The sequence below is a fragment of the Lissotriton vulgaris genome, chromosome 1_1 (assembly GCF_964263255.1).
Source record: "Lissotriton vulgaris chromosome 1_1, aLisVul1.2, whole genome shotgun sequence".
Taxonomy (NCBI): domain Eukaryota; kingdom Metazoa; phylum Chordata; class Amphibia; order Caudata; family Salamandridae; genus Lissotriton; species Lissotriton vulgaris.
In genome coordinates, this window is record NC_141685.1 from 1,510,332,831 (window position 1) to 1,510,352,782 (window position 19,952).

At 44.7% G+C, this 19,952-nt stretch overlaps 1 protein-coding gene across 4 annotated transcripts in view; it reads right to left on the minus strand.

Annotated features, from left to right (window-relative positions):
• LHFPL3 (LHFPL tetraspan subfamily member 3) overlaps positions 1 to 19,952 on the minus strand; it is a 694,555-nt gene that overhangs the window by 110,698 nt on the left and 563,905 nt on the right. For 2 of the 4 annotated variants that reach the window (XM_086967423.1, XM_086967419.1), the window contains exon 3: positions 14,738 to 14,793. The exons of the other annotated variants lie outside the window; for them this stretch is intronic. In XM_086967423.1, coding sequence (XP_086823549.1) covers positions 14,738 to 14,793 — 56 coding nt within the window. The remainder of the gene's footprint in view (positions 1 to 14,737; positions 14,794 to 19,952) is intronic. 4 annotated transcript variants of the gene reach the window in all.

The window sequence follows — 19,952 nt, forward strand, 5'->3', positions numbered from 1 at the left end:
TGCACGGAATAACACGGCACAGGCACGACTGGACAAATTTGCATACGAAAAGGCCACTTCGCAGCAATCGGAGGGGCGCACCTCAACAGGAAAAGGCCCAGAGGGAGACGGGGCCAAGAAGGTAACATTGGAGGACTTAATGAAAACGTTGTCCAATGTCCAGACGACGGTGGAACCCATCTGCACAGATGTGGACTACTGAGAGCAGACCTGCACAAAATGACAGAGCGGGTGGCGCAGGGGGAAGTGGTCACGAAATCCCTGGTTGAAGACACCTCCGAACTACAATTGGCTATGGAACGTATGGAAGCAGTCACCAAGAAGCTACAGGAAAAACTGGATTATCAGGAAGGATGTGCCAGATGGAACAACGGGCGAATCCTCGGAATACCAGAATCGGAAGGCAAGCGTGCAATGGACCTATATATAGAAGACCTTATCAAGACCAAGCTGCAGCCAAAGGGTCTTTCGCACTTCTTCTCCGTAGAGAGAGCACATAGGGTCCCTGGTGGAGCACCGAAACAGGGGGCGCCACCACGACCAGTATTAGCCAGACTATTTAACTTCCGGGACAGAGACGACATACTTCAGACAGCACAGACTTCCTCGCCTATTAAAATACACAATTCCACAGTTGCCTTCTTTCCAGATTACACGGCCGAGGTGGCCCGTATCTGACGTATCAGAAACGGGACTGGGTGAAGACGAACAGCAGTCTGAATCATGAAGTCCTGGCTGACATAACTCGGACGAAGATTAGTCACATATGGTGGATGTGCTGCCCTTGGGCTCTGATCAGGAGGAAGCGGATGAGGGCTGATGGGGTCGCTGTCACCACGGAACCTCTTACCCCCACAAGCAAGTACAATGGGTTGGAATGGGAATATGCACTCTGCTAAGTTGGGGGGGCAGGCGGTTCTATGTCCGTATAGCAGGGAGGCAGGGAGGGGGGTAGGGAATGGGGATTCTTTTGTTATGTTACATGTTTTGCACGCTCCGACATGACGCAACAACGGACGTACACGCCCCGCCCGCTGGGGCACTAGGTCCATAGCACTGATGGGAGAGACAGAGACTCGCGCGTAGATCACCACATTATGTCACAACACTCACAAGATGCCGCCTGTAGCGGCTTGTTGCAACGGACATCGGTGCCACCTCTAAGGATATTGACCTGGAATGTAAGAGGGCTGGGGGACAAAATAAAGAGAGGACTAGTGAGGCAAACACTCAAGTGCCAAAGCCCCCATCTAGTTTTGCTTCAGGAGACACACCTCACGGGTAAAGCATGTCAGGCACTGGATAGCAGAGGCTATAAGATGGTAGCACACTCCGAGTTTACCTCTGGCTCCAGGGGGTCGGGTATCCTGTTGAAAAAGACCTCCCCCCTTCATTCTCCTACAACATAAAACAGACGACCAGGGCCACTTTGCAGCGATACACGGACAGTGGGAGGGTAAATCCATGAACGTAGTCTCAGTTTATATACCACCGGCACTCCAATCAGTAGCCCTACCAACATTGGGAGAATTTCTGCTGAACCTCCCGGCAGGAGACACATACATCGGGGGCGACTTCAACACAGTAGTTGATCCTGCGATAGATAAATTCCCAGTCAGAGCACACACGTCCGGTCCTACCAGATTTCACGGCTTCCTGGAGGCCATGGATTTGATGGATGTCTGGCGCCACAAGCACCCAACCGCGAAGCAATACACCTATCACTCAGCAGTACATAATAGTTTATCACGTATCAATTACTTTTTGGGTTTGGGAGGCGGTATGCAGGCCATCAACGCCGTTGACATTCAGCCCAGGGGTATATCGGACCATCCTCCGATAATGTTGACACTACACAGTCGAGAAAAGACTCGTAAGGGGGTCTATCCCATAGACCCTAGCTTTTTGAATAACCCAGGCATAAGGAAAGAGCTAAAAAAAGCGACTAAGTTTTACTTTTCCGAAAACAAAGACTCGGTGCCCTCCCCCTCGACCCTGTGGGAAGCGTACAAGACTGTCCTCCGCGGACAGGCGATGTCCTCCATCACGGGGCACAAAAAAGCACAAAGACAGGAACTCTCGGACCTAGAACGGTCCGTGCACACCGCCAATATAACTCATGCAGCAGGCCCCACAGTAGACACGGCGCATGCCTTACAGCTATGCCAGCAACAATATAGGGACCATCTCAGACTACAGGCACTTGGGGATCTCGAGGCCACGGCCCACAGGGTGTATGAAGTGGGAGAAAAAGCTGGGAAAATGTTAGCCTGGTTGGATAAGAAAGGAGGGGGCCGCAGAGGCGTTCAGCAGTTATACACTAGTGAGAATCACCTGCAGACACGCCTGAGGAGATTGTAGATACACTGGCAGACCACATCGAGAAGGTATATACCCCCGAACAGGAGATCACAGAACGCGCTGCCCTAGATGCTCTTAATCATATAGAGATCCAAACCCTTTCTCAGGAGGCGATCCAAGAGTTAGAAGTGGACCTCTCTATTGAGGAAATTACACTGGCAATCCATGCGATACAGTCACGTAAAGCAGTGGGCCCAAACGGGATCCCCATGGAGTGGTACAAAATTATGTCGGAAACACTTAGCCCGCCCTTGCTGGCCATGTACATAGAGAGTAGGGAGAGGGCGTAACTTCCGCTGGACCAGCGAACAGCCACCATTGTGGCGATTCCGAAGCCTGGTAAGCCACAGATGGCTTGTACTTCCTATCGTCCAATCTCCCTCCTTAACGCTGAAGCAAAAATTCTTGCAAAATTGTTAGCCACAAGATTGATGGCTCATCTTCCACTGCTGAAACACCCCGATCAATCTGGCTTCATGCCGCATAGGAGCAAGGCCGTCAATCTCAGGAGAGAGCACAGTGTGATAGCGCGAGCTCCGTCCTTGATGGAACCAGCAGTGATCCTTTCGTTGGACGCCAGAATGGCATTTGACATGGTGGAATGGGGACACCTCTTCGCAGTCATGTCCCGCATGGGTTTTGGTCCCAAGTACTTGGCTTGGGTGCGTCTTCTCTACACTAACCCGGTCACACACATTACAGCCAACGGTCACATTTCATGTACGATACAGCTAGCGAGGGGGACTCGACAGGGCTGTCCCCTCTCCCCCTTGCTGTTTGCACTAGTCTTAGAACCCTTAGCGACATTACTGAGGACTACACCGTTACTGAAAGGCATCGGTTGGAGGGAGGGTTGGGAAGATCGTGTGTCCCTATATGCGGACGACATGTTGGTATATTTGATGGATCCACAAAGGAGTATCCCGGCCCTACTGGCACTGTGTGACGAATTTGGGGAATCATCGGGATACACTATTAACTGGTCAAAATCTGTCCTTTACGTCCTGAAGGGACTGGCGCCCCAGCTCGCCGTGCACTGCCCAGTACCTTCAAATACCTTGGTATCCACATTACCGATAACCAAGCAGAATTCTTTGACAAAAACCTAACTCCTCCCCTGGCCCGACTCCGTGCTGACGTCAAACATTGGGCTTCATTGCCATTGACGCTCCTTGGAAGGGCAGCGCTCTATAAAATGATGGCTCTCCCGAGGTTCCTCTACGCCCTGGAAAACTCACCTTACCCTGTCCAGCCACGGTACTTTCGACAGGTGACATCCCTGGTGTCCAACCTGCTATGGAGTAACAAACCGGCGCGTATTGCCCATGCCAAGCAGAACAGAAGTTGCTACGAGGGAGGGGTTGCATTGCCAAACCTGCAATTAAATTACTGGGCCGCCCAACTTAAAGTTATCAACCAATGGATTCATGCACCTCGAGATGACCCGGCATATAGGGCGGATAGGACGCAACTAGGCACAGACAGCATGCTTTCAGCGCTTTACAACAGAGGGCATGTGGCGCGGCTGTTAGGCCCCACGAAACATACAGCCGTGCTATGGCATGCGGCACAAGCGAAGTTGGGATGGAGAGGTGTCATTACCAAGCTTACACCGCTCTGGGACACAAAAGCACTGGGACAGCTAAGACATAGCAAGGGGTTCACACAGTGGGACAACATTGGAATATCTACGGTAGGAGACTTGTGGGACAAGGGGACGGTAGTCCCATTCTCACTCCTTCAGCAACAGTATGCCCTGGGCCCCAACGAAACCTATAGGTACATACAAATCAGACACGCCTTGCTGCAAGTAATACCATAAGACACTGTAGTCCCGGAATCTTCCCCATTAGAGGATAGACTGCTCACAGATTATATGCAACATAGTGCCACTTCCCTTACCTACAAAAAACTGCTGAACAATCAACCAGACCCTACACTGAAACTGCGCGACAAATGGGTGGATGAACTAGGGGACATGGATGAAACGGAGTGGAATGAGGCGTTGGCATCCCCGAGGGAGGTGGGCATTTCTGCCAGGTTAAGGCTGGTGCAACTGAAAATCCAGCATCAAGTATATTATACAAAAACCACTTTACACAAGCTCCAAAGAGCCCCACATCCCTACTGCCTTCGAGGTTGTGGGGAGGAAGGAACATTATTTCATACTCTCTGGAATTGTCCCCTGGTGACTGCCTACTGGCGTCAGATAATGCGCACAATATCACAAACACTAAACATATCACTGACTCCGGAACCGCGTAAATGCCTATTAAATATATGGGACCCCAATGACCTGTCAAGATACGGGCTGATATGGAGTACACTGGCCATCATGGTGGCGAAGCGAGACATTGTGCAAAAATGGGGTGCCTCAGAGCTACCCACGCTAACCCTGTGGAGTAGAAATATGGACTTGTTGATGTTCATGGAACGGGCGGTACATGTAAATAAAGCCTGCCCGCGTAAATGGAACAAGATCTGGTCCTTTTGGAATACATATAGAGGGGATCTATGCGATCCATTGCCCGAGGACGAAGACGCCAGTTCGGATGAAGAGGTTGAGTGGGATTGGGACGGATGATATTGCTCTGGGAACTCGCTGAGAGTGCATAGGAGGGACTGCATATTAGATGCTATTGCTGTCACAGCAGATTCTAAGCAAAGCTATCCTCACCAGTTTACTGGAACTATTGTCGTGTTCAATGTTAGCGTGCGTGTTTGTTATAAGTTAAGGAAACACAAAAAATAAAAAATAAATTAAAAAAATAAAATTCAGAGACCTATGAGTTATCCAATACATAATCTGTTGGGTATGGGTACACCTTGATTCCATGCGCCGCCGGACCCCAGGGTTGTCGGCTGAAGGGCTGTGTTAACCGGAAAATGTTGAGTGGATATCATGTACTACGCAGGCTCTATGCTGTGTTATTGATTGAGTGTACAATAAAGGTCTTTTAAAAAAAAAAGGGGTTGTTTGATTAGAAATACATTCTTATTTGTGAAGCCAACCCTAACCACTGTGTTACATTCTGAATCCTGTGTTTGTGCTGCTCCAGACCAAGCACAAAAAAATACCTACCGGTATGGATGGCATGCATCCTACACATTGTAGCCCCCTTTGTAATATGTAACATTTTCTATACACTGATTGACACATGTATGATTCATTTTCTCATTATTTGTGAATGATGCACAGTTCTCTGACACCCAGCACTGGCATGAAAGGCACTAAAAAACCAATGAAATACATGGAAGAGAAGGACTAGAGAGAGATGAGGGGCACTGGTGGAGGGTGATAGCGAGGGAATTATTGAAAGGCTCCAACAAATATTGTTGAATCCTGGTGCACTGTAAGGTCATCATTTACTGCTGTAAAAGCTAATACAATTGAATATATAACGAAAAATATGTTGTAGAATGCGCCATTATTGTCTACATTTTCTTGGGGGTAGATTCCCCCCAAACCCTCCTTGTACTGGTCAGGCTTATTCGCTTCACTCACTATTCACCATAATGGGTCAGGTCTGAAAAAAATTGGGACCCTTAAATAAACCTTAGTTTGCCTAAAGATTGCTCACTTAATTAGGCTAAACGAGGACACAAAAAAACTAAAATCTATTGGTCCATCTGCAGATAAGTAAAATATGAATGTTTTAAGGGAGAACAATCCCTCATATAAAGGAAATAGTCAAGCAGTGACTAAAACATTGAAAAGAAATAACAGATAATAAAGTGAGAAATATAAATGAGTGAGACTGTAATAGATTCCCATTAAATAGGAAAAAAACAGCAAGAAATAAACATGAGGCTGCTAATTCCACTTTACTAGCAGCCATGTCTGGCAAATTGGATTTCTGTGATATTTAACGTGAATGCAAAACTCAATAACTTAGAAGAGGAAGCGCGACCCATGTACTGATTTGTTCCATCTCATTCACTTTTATTTCTGCACTGGTGCCAGAACCTAAGAATGTAAGCAGGCTTACCAGGCAAAGCTGTAGGAAAATGCTAAATAATAGAAATAAAAAATATTGATTAACTTAGTTGTATAATGCATCAAAACTATATCCTAACATTGCATGCAGCAGAAGAGATATCGATGATAGGTGGGATCCTAGTTTGTGTATGTGCGAAGAAGTGTACCTTGAGGAGGTACACTAGCCCCTTAATTTGAACCACCAAGTATTCCATTCATATTCAGTTGTACAGTCAGAAGAAACCTGGTAATCCAGATGGGGAATGGTGTCAAGAAGAACCCCCTCTAGACTCTGAAAGTGGGGAAACTGAGAAGGAGTACAGGTGTGTACCTCACCAAACAGACCCTCTGCTTTATTTCCAGCCCAACCTGAGAGACACAGGTAGTGGAGAACAGTATCCAATCCCTAAGTCATCTCCAATATTTGATCGGTGTGGCTTGTTTAAACAGAGAGCGCCTCAAAAGTCACTGTCTTTTCACAATGATGTCATCAGTGCCATGCGACAAATATGTGGGGGGGCTGCTCGTCAGGGCAGGATGGTGGGAGCCAAGAGGAGCAAAACGCTGAACCTGATAAAAATGAGACAGTGAAAGGTAATGAGCAAGAGCCAGTCTTCGTGGGACATCGCAAACCAGCTGAATGGGTCCGAGGAATCAGCAGCCATGCTGAAGAGTGGGGAGAGACCAGGCCAAGTCCCAGCGCACCAATGGACCTAACCACCCACAAGTCATCCCGCCACGCTCCAGGAGGAGCTTGTCTTGCACAGGTGTGCGCACGTCTCTGGGGAAAGATCATTAGGAGGGAGGGTATCGGCGGAGAATCCTGAATGGGCAACCTTGAAGACTCAAGTGATTTGTAGTATGTACTGTCATTTGAATGAAGCCTTTAAATAAATCAAAAAGGGACCAACTCAACCTAAAAGTCTTTACGCTACAGCACCTGATTTGCACTAGTGATGGTTATAGATTAGTGGGTGAACTCCCTCACCCTCTTCCCCTAGAATAAAATGAGTTAAGTGTGGATAGAACAGTTACTTGTGCCACTTTCATTTGCTTGAGGGAGAGTTGACTTTGATCCTCAGAAACCGCTGGGTGAAGAAGATCCTAGAATAAGGCACACGAAGACTTATGATTTCATTTAACTCAAAGAATAAGGAAACTAACCGAGAATACAAAATGTATCCTGACTCCGACTCTTAAATTGATTGTGTAATTTCAAAAAAGGCCCTTGAAGATAGGCCAAGTGCTTTAGCCTAACTTCAAGAGTCTCTGTTTAGCTTTCAAACTTATGATATCTGAGAGATGAAATCTGGTGAATTCATGCACGTCTTTTCCCTCATACGGCATCAGCGACATCATTGGAAGCCCACACTTGTGGTTGAGCAGTATATTGTTTGGGTGCGATTTCATCTTTTCTGGGATGACTCCGGTATATCTACCACAAGTATGATGTAATTTGAGTCACTAGCTCCCCTCAATTTTCCTGCTAACTTTCAATCTCCATTCCCCACATTCAAGTCTGTCATTCAGACCGACCACTTGAGTCTTGAGAACCTTCTAGACCGATCTCCCTGACAAAGACCACTCTATTCCAATTCCCGAATTCGAACTTCAGCTATCTGTATTGTACCTTGTATTAGAAAAATAAAATCTTTGATATCATACTTAATGTAATGGCATTGTGTTGTCCATTCTTCATTAGTTATTCCCAGCAAGATCATTGTAACCATCAACTCGAATCTAAGACACCACACTGACATTCTGTACTGCCTTTGTGGTGGAAATGCAGCTTCCATGAGAAAATAGAACAATACATTCCTACTTGACTACAAAAAGTGTACTTTAGCTATTAGTCACATATTGACTAGGCTGCTATAATGATGTTTCAGGGAACAACCGTAAAAAAACATCACTATGGACTAGGAATAAGCAATAATTTATCAGCTGCAGTCATCGTCCTCTTAAACATAACTTCAAATGCTCTGGCATAGGCTCATATTCGCAAATCTCAGCCATAGTATGCCAATCATAATTTGGCACCACCATAACGTGCCTAGAGGTAGACTCAAAGGCCAAAATACAGCTTTGGCAGAACTGACACCTGCACAGAACTACAGCCAATAAAAATGTAAATTGATACTTGTATAGCGCACTACTCACCCGCAAGGGTCTCAAGGCGCTTGTACGAATACCGCTGTGGAACCCGTCCTGGCTTTCCCTGTGAGGTGTCCACTCCTGGGCACCCCCAGGGTGAAGGCCAGGCATCTTTAGCGAATAGGCACCGAGGCGAGAATTATCAGGTTCGTGGAATTTTGAGCCCAAGACCCGCTGAGGCAGGAAATTGAACCCTGGTCAACCCTGGCTAGACCTCTGCATCAGGATCTGCCGCTCTAACCATTGAGCCGCACTTCTCCAATGAAGTCTGACTAGTAGTTTTAGTGTGATTAAAAAGCCTAATGAAGTTGTGTTTCTCTTAATCGCAGTTTCATCAAGGGAACAAGGAGGTTAAAGAAAGTTTGGTTTCATTATGAAGGTAGGGGTCGCATGCAACCGCTCAGGGGTCGCAAGCTGCAGTCCATGAGTCGTAGCAGGTCCATGAGAATCAGCAGAGGGGCCTTGCCTGCCATCATTTTATTAAAATAACAATGCACAGGTACTGATTCCAGGTCTGATCATTTTCTGACAGAGAGGAATTCCACAAGCAAGACTCCAAATCAGCCTGTGGGTTTTTTCGTTTTACTTTGTATTTTAAAAATATAAAAGGCTGTAGGTTATGGACATCAGCTTATTATGAATGGGTGGAAATAACTAAGGCACTGTATATCATACAGCTTGGTGTGTGATCAGAGCACAGATGAAGAGATCCAATAAACATGGAAAAGAAGTTGGTGACTGGAGGGAAAATCTACTGACTGTTACAGGGGAAACATGTCCAAATAAGTGTATACAAAATATTGACAACTGAAATGCATCTTTTCAGTGGTGATATGAGCTATTCTTCCTTCAACTGAACTTGAACCCAGATCCTGCTTTCTAACAGTCCAGGCCTTCATTATAGAAATATCAGTTAAAGGTGTTCATAGCTGAGACTTTTCAATTTTATGGTTTCAGAAACCTCCTGCTATTCTACCAAATCCTGCTGAGCCTTAATAGAGGTGTTGGTATTTAATGGTCTCTTCATCATTTTGTTTTTCGGCCACTGTCTGCTGCTTCTGCAACTAACCCTTCATCGATTTGACGTGCCCTCAGTTGGTGTTTCTCTCAGAAATTCGCACACTTTTTGATTGAGAACCATTTTAGGAGACAGCACATCATAATTGGAATCTCCTGCACAGCTGATAACGCAGAATGAGGAAAAAAGGAAAAGGACATTCAGAAAGATGTGTGCCTTCCTCACCAATGTGAGTTTTTCCCTCCTTATCAAATATGTTACTGTCAACAACTAAAGGGTGTGTATTGGACCTACTGGCACATTCTTAGGTATCTGCAAAACCCACAGATTAAATTGTGGAAATGTGATAACATCACACAACAGTATTTTCTACAGATTTTGGGTTAGCTTGGAAAATGTTTTTTTTTCATAAACATAGGACTCTAGGGGCTAGATGTAGGTGGGTAAATACCGGTCGGTAACGGTGAAATTCGTTAAATTACACCGTTACTGACCGGTATTCAGGCATTTGAGATGTAGGGTGGATTCGGTATTAAGGAATCAGTAAATACCGATTCCTTAAATGCAATGTAGTTAGCACTTAAAACAGTGCACCTCAGCCTTAAGGAATCACTATTTACCACCAACTCCAAGTTGGTAGTCAATATCGATTTCCTTTCAAAAAGCACTTTTTTTGCTTTTTGAAATGTGCCATGTGGCACACATCCATGCCCTTAGGGCATGCATGTGTGCCACATGTGCACACATGCACATTTCAGGGGTGCAACGGTGTCCAAAGGACACCCTGGCACCCTTGAAATACCTCCCGGTATTATGGATTCGGTAATACTGAATCTCTAACACTGTATGTCTTCACATTCATTCCTATGGGCCTCCTAGCCCATAGGAATGAATGGGTAGGTATTCGTTATTACCGAATCTCAATTACCAATTCGGTAATAACAAATATTAAGAATTCAGTATTTTTTACTAAATTCTTACATACATTTGAAATACCGATTCCTAAATACCGAATCGGTAAAATTCGGTATTTAGGAATTGGTATTTCCTAGTTACCTACATCTAACCCTAGATCCTTTAATTATTTAGCGGCAATTTCAATATTGCAATTCTATTTGCTTGACATGAGATGTGTCACACCTTGGATAAGACATCCTGCTGCTTACCTGAAAGAAAAATAAAAGTAAATTCTCACACTCCAAGTGTGCCTGTAAAAGACCATGTCTACCCAGAAATGTCCTAAGCTGACTACTAAAGCATCCCAGTAGACTGCAATTGAAACCAGGCAGACAGCCAGTGGAGGCTAATCCGCTAAGGCGGGGGAGCGTCGCCCCACTGCTTTTTGCAGTGTAGAAAAAGGAAAAATAAATGAAATAATAACGCAAGGTTTTTACCATTTTAGTTTTCCCCGTTGCTGCGTCTTTTTGTGGGGCAGGGCTGCCCTCAGAGCAGGGACAGGAGTTGTTTGCACTCCCTATGCTAACATGAGTTCTTGGCCGGCCCTCTTGGGCCGTCCAAAACAGTCCTGCACACACATTGTGCTCTCCATGCAGGCTGTATTACAGCCTGTGTGGAGAAAATGCATACCCCTCCAGCCTCTGGCTGAGCGTCATATCACGGTACTCAGACCAATCACAATGCCCTAGGAGCCCTTCTGCTTCCTGTCTCCCTCCCCCAAGAAGACAGGAAGAGGACATAGAAGAGGCGGCAGCCAGCCAGCCGGCCGGATGTGAGGTAAGTGATTTTATTTAACCCACTCCCCCACCCTGCCTCTCTGCTGCTACAGGTAGCAGTCGTCGCTGCACCCAGCTTGAAAGACGGCAGTCAGTGAAATAGGATTACCAGTAAGTAATCAAAGAATTACCTCCTCAACACTTCGACATACCATTCCTTATATCAGGACGCTATACCAAAGCAGGCAGGGCCCGCATTGATTGCTCACCAAGATAACCAGCAGGAGAAAGTCCAGAGACAAAGAAGAAATACTGAACAAAGCGCCAGCTGCCAGTGCCAAAGCAAGGAAAGAAACACATGAAGCCCAAAAGCAGAAGGCACAATAGTTGCTCCCAGAGGAGTAAGGGCTCAAATTACGAAACACCCACAATAGAGACCAACAGGAAAGCTCAAAATTATGAAACACCTACAATATTGACATAGGAGGCAAAAGGAGAGGCATGGTAACCAAGCCTGGGTGGAGTTTGCGGAGTTCCAACTCTGCAAAGTACAAAAAAACTCCTCTGCACTACGCGGAGCTCCGCAAGCGGCGGAGTGAGTTAGAAAAAATGCAGTTCTCTGTCATTTTCAGCACGGGTTGTTTGTCTTCACTGTAAAATTATTGCAAATGGCACCATGCACAGCCCAAGGGGGCGCTGCTTCCTTTCTGCTCCTCCAGTAGATTTTCTTCTCAAGCGGCAGCTTTCTCAACGCTAGCGGTCTTGAGCATACGCGGCCACTTGCATTGGGAAAACCGACTGCCCGCGCTGAGAAATCTCGCCGGAAGGTTGATTTTTCTTGCTTGCGCCAGCTTGACATTGACGAGCGTGAGTGAGGAAAACATTTTTGGGAACTCCGCGAGCTCCACGTAACGTGGAGTGCAGAAACTCTGCACACTCCGAGAGCGGAGCGGAGTTCACAGCCCAGACTTAATGGTGATAAGATAGCAGCAATAACCCACACACTTTGATGTAATGAGTAAGCCACAAGGGACTGAAGGACACCCGCATTAAGACCCTCCCACATAACAGGCACTGTCCAGATCATACAAAAGGAAAGACCACGGAAGTGAATGTTCCCAAACAGCCACGTTGGAGGGAGGCAGGAACAGTAACGCTAAACAAGAAGACCCAGATCTGAGAAACATTTAGACAGAGGCTCCCAAAACAAACACAACCACAACATCCCTCGAATATACAGGGGAAAGGCCACAAATAATCACTTTGCAACACCCAAAACAGACACAAAAGCTCATTGGCTCAAGCAAGTTACTAAATGCAAACCACAGGGGACGCCAGAAGCAGTTCCAGCTGTCACCAATAAGGCAACAGATCAGTGTCCAACACACAGATGGAAAAGACGTAGCCTACGGAAACCCACACATCAGGCTACAAAGAAAAGCACTAGAATGCCTAAGGGAAATTATGGGCCGTATCTAGGTAAATGGCATTTACCGATTCGTAAATACCGAATTTTACCGATTCGGTATTTACAAATCGGTAAATGCTATGTAGGTATTTTTACCAAAATACTTACCGAATCGGTAACATTCGGTAATTACCGAATCTGTAAATACCGATTCGGTAAAATTTCCGATTTTACAAGGGGGACAGGGTGTCACTTTGACACACTGTTGCACCCCGGATTCAGGCTTGTGTGCCATGTGACACACATACATGCCCTTAGGGCATGTATGTGTGCTACATGGCACAGGTGTACATGCACAGATGTGCATGTACACAGAAATTCGTTATTTACCATCACATAGAATTTGATGGTAATTAACGAATTATTTAGGGCCTGTGGCACTGTTTTTAGTGCCACCTACATCCCATATAACCGAATCTGTAAATTTACCGATAAACGTTCCACCTTAATTTATTAGTAAATGTATTGCTAACGTGCACATCACATGTACCATTCAACAATGAGCTAGTACACATGAGATATTTTGAATGCATTCTGAGACATACAGTACGTTGACTGACGCAAGAGCTAGTGATACAAGGGCAGTGTATTTATAGTGTTTGTATGAAATAAACTGTCCGTAAAGTGTCAGTTGCAAGTCCATTCAAACATAGCAGTATCATCATGCCGGACAATATTATATTTATAAACATCAAGGCACATTGTGCAGGTACTAAGAATTGCGTTTTCCAACAGAGGATACAGTTCACCCTGAGGAAGAGGAAGTTGCATGAAGTCAGAAGACAAGGAAGAAGGCATTGGAAACACCAGCGTATCTACATCAGTGTTAGGCCATTCTGGGCTGTCAGCTGTACCAAATATCAGTGGCGGCTCCTCCGCTATGGCGGAGGAGCATCGCCCCCCAAAAAATTTCAGGAAAGGAAAAATAAAACGATAATTTACACTCATTTTATTTTTCCTTTCCTGCCGACTGCCGAGTCTTGGGGACGTTACTTGGGAGTGACAGGCACTGAAGGGAGTGGTAGTACACTCCCATCACTGCGCATGATGGTTTGGATGGCCGTCTCAGGCCCCCAAATCGTCATGCGCAGTTAAAGCTCTCTCCAAACCAGCAATGCAGCTGGGTTACAGAGAGCAGGCACAGACTCACAGTCTTTGTGGAGAGCAAATCAAGGGCGCTCAGGCCTATCCTGAAGCTGCCTTCATGCATGAGAGCAGCTGCAGGATTGGCCAAAGGGCATTCTGGGAGCCTGTGCCTTCCTGCAGTGAAGAGACGCAGAAGAGTGCAACGGGGACGGCTGCAGGTACGTATTTTTTTTCACCCGTGACCCTTATATCCTCCTACCCCCTGACTCCATCCCCTGTCCCCTGCCCACCCTATAATTCGTCAAGCACACCGGCCGCTACTGCTAAATATTTGTTCTTAAAAAAAACAGGCCCATATAAAGTGAATAAATGCAACATCCTCGAAAAGACACATACACAAACGCCTGTGTATAGAAATCCCTTCTGCCAGAGACAGATAAAGAGACAGAGAATTCCTATTAGGCCACCGGAGACAAGTGTGGAAGATGTAAAAGGAGATGCACCAGCTGCCAGGGTCTTTTGATGTGTTTCAGAGACAGCAACATCAGACCATTCCACTTCTGGGGTGGAGAACAGTGGACCTAATTAAAACAATCCAGTCTGGTTTTAAGGCCATGAATGAGTCACAAACATCCCTGGTGACCCAAGCGCAGGTAATTTCCCAGGACATGACTGCACCTTGTACATGTTTTCATGATGAAACAATCTTATAGAGACACAGATATCAGCTGCTTCTGTATTTAGGGGTTCAATAGATTAGTAGTTAGGTTAGCAACTGCTACATGATTACTCTCTCCTCACACTGTTAATCTAGAAGTAGAGATGGGGCAGTATAGTTGTGATGTTGCCATGGGTCTGGCAAAAATGACAACCACATTGAAGAGGATGCATACACTAATATGGTCATTGCTGGCTGAGCAGGCAGCTGCTCCAGAAAGGGAAGAGGTATCCAACATAAGTAGCATCTCTATAACAGTGATACATGGTGGATGACGTACCAGGAGCCACAGTACAGGAGGAGATGGGGATGGTGAATGAACACATGGCGAAAGATCTGGAGTAGTGAGAGGGAGAAAAAACAAATATAGATGGTTATACTTGTGTGACTACAACCTTCAATTTGCTGTAACAGTTATTTATTCTATAATATTTTTTATTTAACATTTCAACATTGAAATTTATGAATGATTTCGCAATCTTTACTTTCTGTATCTTTACTTTCTTTATGAAACTTTCTGTATGTTTCTTTTGTTTGAGTATAAATAATAAAAGTATTTAATTAGAAAATGTTATCTTGTAAAATATCTCTGGCATGGCCTTCCTTCAGCTGCTCTTGTGGCATCTGGACCTGTATGAACATGTCAAGGGGGCTATTATCATCATCAGAGTCCTCATCCTGTATTTCTATTAGTAATCCACTCTGTGTTGCAATGTTAAGAAGTATCGCACAGCACCCTATTATCTACCAGGAAGTACTCCTGCATTTTTGCACAGCACCTCCAATATGCTCTTCAGCAGACCACAGGTAGTGCCCACCACTGGCTGTGCCTTACTTGGGCAATGCGGTACCTTCTCTCCCTTGCTGACTCTGGATGCAGGCCTGGTGTCATCCAGGACTGATTGCTTATGAACTGTCACCTACAACACATTACTTTGCCTGCAAACAGGTCTGTGAAGCTGAAAACCTTAGTGGTATATGTGTGTATCAACATGCTACTTACCAAATATCCATCTATTTCCAAGCCACCTTTTGCAAGTTAATTCTATGATGCACTGTGTCTAAACATGTACAAATCTTGGTTACTGCCAGAATAGCCTCATATAAGGTCGATAAGTATGCACCCTGATTTATTACCGCCTGTATGTTTGAGGAAGGCTGGCTTTTTCTGTTCATGTACAGGTATGTATCCATTGGTGGGCATATCAATATATGTCAATACAGCCTATTAGTTGTGAGAATTGTGCTATCTGATAGAAACCCACCATTGTTTCCATCAGCATTTCCTGGGTTTGTGGAAATGATATCTGAGCATGTAGCCTACAAAACACTGCATCCAGGAAAGAGATGAATGACCTAGAGAGTGAGCTTTGGGATACCCCGCCAGGAACAGCTACCATGCCTTGGTAACTGCCTGATGACTACCGTTATAGGGAGCACAGGAACAGCAAAAGTGTAGGTATGGTTTTGGTTTGCTGAGTTTTTATTTTTACAATAGTGGATCCAGTACATCATTCTGGTCAAATAAGGGAAACCTGCTTAATCTATATTTTGCCTATATGTCTTCTTCTTGCTGTGTGTGACTCGTGTGACTCACTTCATAAAAATCTGTTAATTTCTCCTTCTGTTCTGCTGGGCTGACAACACTTTCATTCTAATGTCCATTGCATAGAATGCTGCCATTTTCAAAGAGGGTGTTTACACTATATTACCACCTGCTTCCAGTTGTTGGTAAATTGCACATGTAAAATGCTCATTTTGTGACCATTCATAATCTACATATGAATCATACTTATGATATGCAAGTCGCTATTCATGAACAGGCATTTAGTTAGTGTTTGACAATTTTTCGGATCGATATGCAAAAATAATTTCTTCAGTTTATGACTTTAGTACATCCTTCATTGTACTTCTTCATGTTCTCAAAACATATTTAGACTAACGCAAAACGTTAGTACAACAGGCGTCGTAACTTTTATCTATACATTATAATAAGCTACATCCAGGTACACAAAGGAGTGTTGAAGACGCCATGTTTGCGTTCTAGTGGTTCATCTTGTTCTTTCTATCCTCCAACGCACATTTAAGCTACAGCGCTTTATTCCCCTCATTCCAATTAAATAGTCCAAGAAACGGGGAGTCTGTTCAACATCAGAAGCAAGGTGTCAGGAACTGGACCGACCCAAGGATTTCAGGAGGTTGGAAGCAGAGCATGGACCAAGAGTGATAAGCATCTATTGTCTGTGTTGTTACTTATGCTTAACAAAATGTAGCTTTCAGGAACAAATGTCTGGTTGTTTTCTGATAGTGGTTGGAAAGCAATTTCTAAAATTGCATCTATATCGGTTGCTAGCTACTATTGTTCCCTAGACCCAAGATGGAATGTGTAATGGACATGTAAGGACGCTGGTTGTGGTGAACACAAACTAACACGAACCAAAGGGATGGAGGGAATGATGACACAGTTGTGGGATGTGATCAATTATTACAGTTGTAATGTTTATGACATGTATTCTGTTACTTGTTAAAGCAGAACATAAAAATAAATTACAAAAAGAAAAAATGCATCTATATCAATATTAAAGGTACTTTTGAGTTCTAAATGAACATCACATAAGAACATTACAACAAATTAAACTATGAAAACTATTCCATCAATCAAATTTTTAAGCTTCTTCAATAACAAATGAACTTTGAAAGTTGTATTAAAAGTATTGTATGAAATATTTTGAAATATCCTAAAATTGGAACTATGGAGCCGATTACGATGGCGGTGAATCTGCGACTGCCGGGCCGTCGGTGAGGGCCGGCAGCCCGGCGGTCGCAGATTCACCGCCATCACCCTTAAAATTCCCACCTCCATATTAGGATGGCGGTGGGAAGGGAAAAGGTACCGCGGCAGACAGAAAGACCATCCGCCGTGGCCCCTCCATTAACCACCTGTACCTTGCAGGACCAGGTACAGGTTGTTAATGGAGGCGGTGCGGTGCAGGCACCGCCCTCGGTATTTGGATGCCTGTCTTTTGCGGCTATGTTTCCGCCACAAAAAGACAGGCGGAAAATGCCTTTGGGGGCCCTTTGCGGGCTCCCAGGGGGGTGGGGGTGGGGTGCTGCTGGTTGGGTTACCTATGGTACCCCCCTACATTTGCATGTACAAGGTGGCAGGCACCGCGCAGCGCCTGCCAAATTGTACATTCAAATGTGAAACATGTATTTTTACATTGTGGTGGGTGCTGCCACCAGCCACAATGTAAACATACAGGATGCGCCCACCAGTGTGGCGGGCACATCCTAATTTGTTTTGCAGGACCGCCGCATCTATGGTGGGCGGTCCCTTTTGCACCACGATGGAGGGCGGACTCCGCCATCGTAATCGGCCCCTATGTCTTTGGAGTGCTTTTAGCACTAGGGTTTATTCTCCCTATGGGCCAGACTTTGACAATTGATTATTAAATTATTGGACAGAAAGATGTCCTTCCATATTTTATTGGAATAAGGAAGGAGATCAAAAGTAAAAGATTTAGCTTTCAACACATTCAGTTGGGTTGTAACAGCATGTTTACTATAGTAATTAGCTAAGCATTGATGCATCCTCTATGGGTTTGAATGTTGCATGAACCCTCTATCCCAAGCTGCTATTTTCAGAGCCCCATATAATGATGTCTTGTCCTCCCCAGTAACAACAAATGTGGCACTGTGATACATTTTGTAGATAAAATTGTACTACTGAATGTCAACCCGTAGAATATTGGGGTTCAAGAATATCAAGGGCAGAATATCGAAGGGCAAAAATTTAAAAGATAGGGTTATATAGGGAAGTATGGATTTACTATTCCTAACTCCATATCTACGTACCTTGAAGATGTATGTATCATGTAGGTACATATATGTTGAGTTAGGTTAAAAATGCTAGACTTATTTACTTGTCAATGTTCTATTTTGTTATTTTGTCTTCAGCACTGTGTCCCATCAATATTGTTGCGGCACCCCCATAGACACATAACCTACATCTGGCTGACTGTCTATCTGAAATGGGGTATTCGTTGGGGGTACTCATTGCCAGCAGTGCTTTAGTTTTATAGACTATGGGGCATATTACCAACAACTAGCGATAATTATCGCTATGTTGGTTTAGCGGCGATATTTTTATCGCCAAGCTGCGGCGATTTTTATCGCTTAGGAACCTTGCTATTATCAAGGTATATCTCCTAAGCGATAAAAATCGGCCGAAATGCATGAATATCGCTGAAAAGTCAGCGATATTTATGCATTACCGAGCTAATGCTCTTAGCCATGTTATCCACCTACCATTGGATAACATGGCTAAGAACTGCTCAGGGGCAGGTGTTAGCTTTTGGAGATATTCGCGCTTAGCGCGAATATCTCCAAAAGTTGGTAATAGGAGATAGCAATGTTAGCGACTGTTTCCAGTCGCTAACATCTTGGCACGCCCACTTTGCATGTCATTAGTGATAAATATCACTGACATGCAAAGCGGGGCCCAAGATGGTCGCTATCTCCTACTAGCTGTCGCTAACTGGTGTTAACGACAGCTAGGTAATAGGGAGATAATTTTATCTCCGCTTTCTTGGCTTTTAAAGACAAAAAAGCGGAGATAAACCCCCTTGATAATATGCCCCTATAATCTTGACCTGCTACACACATGGGTTACTTCATACTTTTGTATTACTAGGCACAGTCTCCTAAATGCTCTTGCCAAAGTTATGGGGGGGGAAGGTGTTGGGGTTTCTGCCAAGTAACTTGTGTGCTCACAGTCTTTCTCTTCATAGCCATGCTAGATACTGCCCTTGTCATAGTGGTTCCTACTGCTACTTCTAATAATGTGGAACGGCACATAGTGGCTGCCTGGGGCTACTATGGAGCTGTAACACATGCCTGAATCTCACACAGTTGCCTTGGGATATATTTGTCATCTGAGTCTGCTTTCCCTTTGGCAGTCGACCATGTAGTTTTGGTGAGGTGTTTAGCACCAATGTCAATGTCACAAAATGAGTCTAGGAAATTCATTAAGAGTGTCAACACTCAGTTGTGTTCCTGGTGTTGGGTACCATGGCCTGGTGCTCTTTAGTATCTCAAAAATAAAAATGCATTGATAAATACAAAAACAATATTGACAATAGCGCAATGCAAAAAAAAAGGAACTGAAATAGTACAGAGAGAGAGCATGGAGAGATAGAAAAAAAGAGAGACAGAGCAAGAGAGAGAGAGAGAATCAGTAATTCAATAACTACAAGTTTCTTTATGCAGACCAAGTCTCATTGTCCTCATATCTTGCGGGCTGTGCTTCCAGTGTGCTGTGGTCCCAGTTCTAATTGGAGACTATTCTCTATGTGCTGACCAGTCCAGGTATCTCCTTTCCCACACTACATTGCTGCAAGGGTCTTCAAAATTATGGGATAATACACTTTATCTTCAACAAATTCCGATCTCAAACGAGATAGAAATATAAAATGGCAAAAGTTACTGTGAACAGA